The 1214-nt window shown below is 48.0% G+C and overlaps 1 protein-coding gene across 1 annotated transcript; it reads left to right on the top strand.

The window, feature by feature from the left end:
* The first annotated feature begins 364 nt into the window (after positions 1 to 364).
* On the top strand, positions 365 to 1006 carry LOC136034335 (uncharacterized). Its single transcript, XM_065715468.1, has one exon. The coding sequence runs from the start codon at positions 365 to 367 to the stop codon at positions 1004 to 1006; it is 642 nt and encodes a 213-aa protein (XP_065571540.1).
* The last annotated feature ends 208 nt before the right edge of the window (positions 1007 to 1214 follow it).

Below are 1214 nucleotides of genomic sequence, written 5' to 3'. Positions count from 1 at the left end.
CGAGCGGCTCCACGAAGGGAATGGAGCTGCGTGCAAGTCAATGGCAGACGCAGCTCATCTTTTAAAATCAATACTAGAGACCGTCAGGGTTGTGCTGCTGCCCAGAACTATTTAATTGTGTCATCGACTATATGATGACTCGGACCATAAACCGCCTCCAGTTTGGGTTGCATTACGGTGATAGAGTACTTTCAGACGCTGATTATGCCGATGACCTTGCTCTTGTCTCCGATTCACCGTTGAAGCTCACAGAAGCCCTACAAATCCTGATGAAGCCTTAAAGATAGGGCTGTCGATTAATTGGCAGAAAACAAAAGTGATGTTTGTTGAACCCCATAACTCGCCGTGTCCCCCGCCAGTCCTAATGGTCGGTGACGAACCAGCTGAGATTGTTGAGGAATTTACATACCTTGGCTCTATCCTCTCAAATGACGGATCAATCCTCAAAGATCTAATGCACCGGATCGCCAAAGCCTCAGCAGTAGTGGGGAGACTAAGTGCCATTTGGAGGAAACCTTCTATCAGCCGTAGGACCAAGATGCGCATATACAATGCTTTGGTGGGATCTGTGCTTCTTTACGGAGCCGAAACTTGGCCGGCCACTCAGTCTGTGATTAGCACCGTTAATATAGCTCAAATAAAACATCTTCGCCGTATTGAAGGACTACGCTGGTACAATTTTGTTAGCAACGTGAACCTCCTGGCGTTAACTGTTCAAACGCCCTTCTCAGTCCAACTCACCCAACGAACACTACGCTGGTACGGACATCTCCTTCGCATGCCCCCCGACACTCCCGCACGAACGATTTTTGACTTTTTTCCCGTGCTGCACGGTGGGAAACGCCCAAGAGGTCGTCCCCCAACCAGATGGAAGGACACGACAGGTGCCTTCTTAGTCATGACAAATATTCAGAAGGATGTCCACATCCTTGCAAGAGACCGGTCCAAATGGAGGCACCATGTAGCATCACTCTCGACGCCGGAAGCATTTAGTCAGGAGTATTAAGTCGAGTAAGTCAAGTTTTAATGCTGAATTGTCCACAACCAATTGTACAGGGAGGGGGATTCTCAGCAGGAATGGAATTGTCTAGAGGGAATTTGACGGAGGGTGCACTTTATTCTGGATGAAATTTCCACGGGGGAGTTTTCCGTGAGGGGGATGGATATATTTCACAGATGGTGAGCAAAGTTAAACGGCACTGTTTAAAAAACTA

Source organism: Artemia franciscana, chromosome 13 (genome assembly GCF_032884065.1).
Source record: "Artemia franciscana chromosome 13, ASM3288406v1, whole genome shotgun sequence".
Classification (NCBI taxonomy): Eukaryota; Metazoa; Arthropoda; class Branchiopoda; order Anostraca; family Artemiidae; genus Artemia; species Artemia franciscana.
Note: the sequence above shows the minus strand (reverse complement) of the source record. Positions and strands in the feature narration are given on the sequence as shown.

Coding starts and splice junctions, on each gene's coding strand:
- LOC136034335 (XM_065715468.1), top strand. CDS start 365: ATGGTCGGTGACGAACCAGCTGAGATTGTTGAGGAATTTACATACCTT.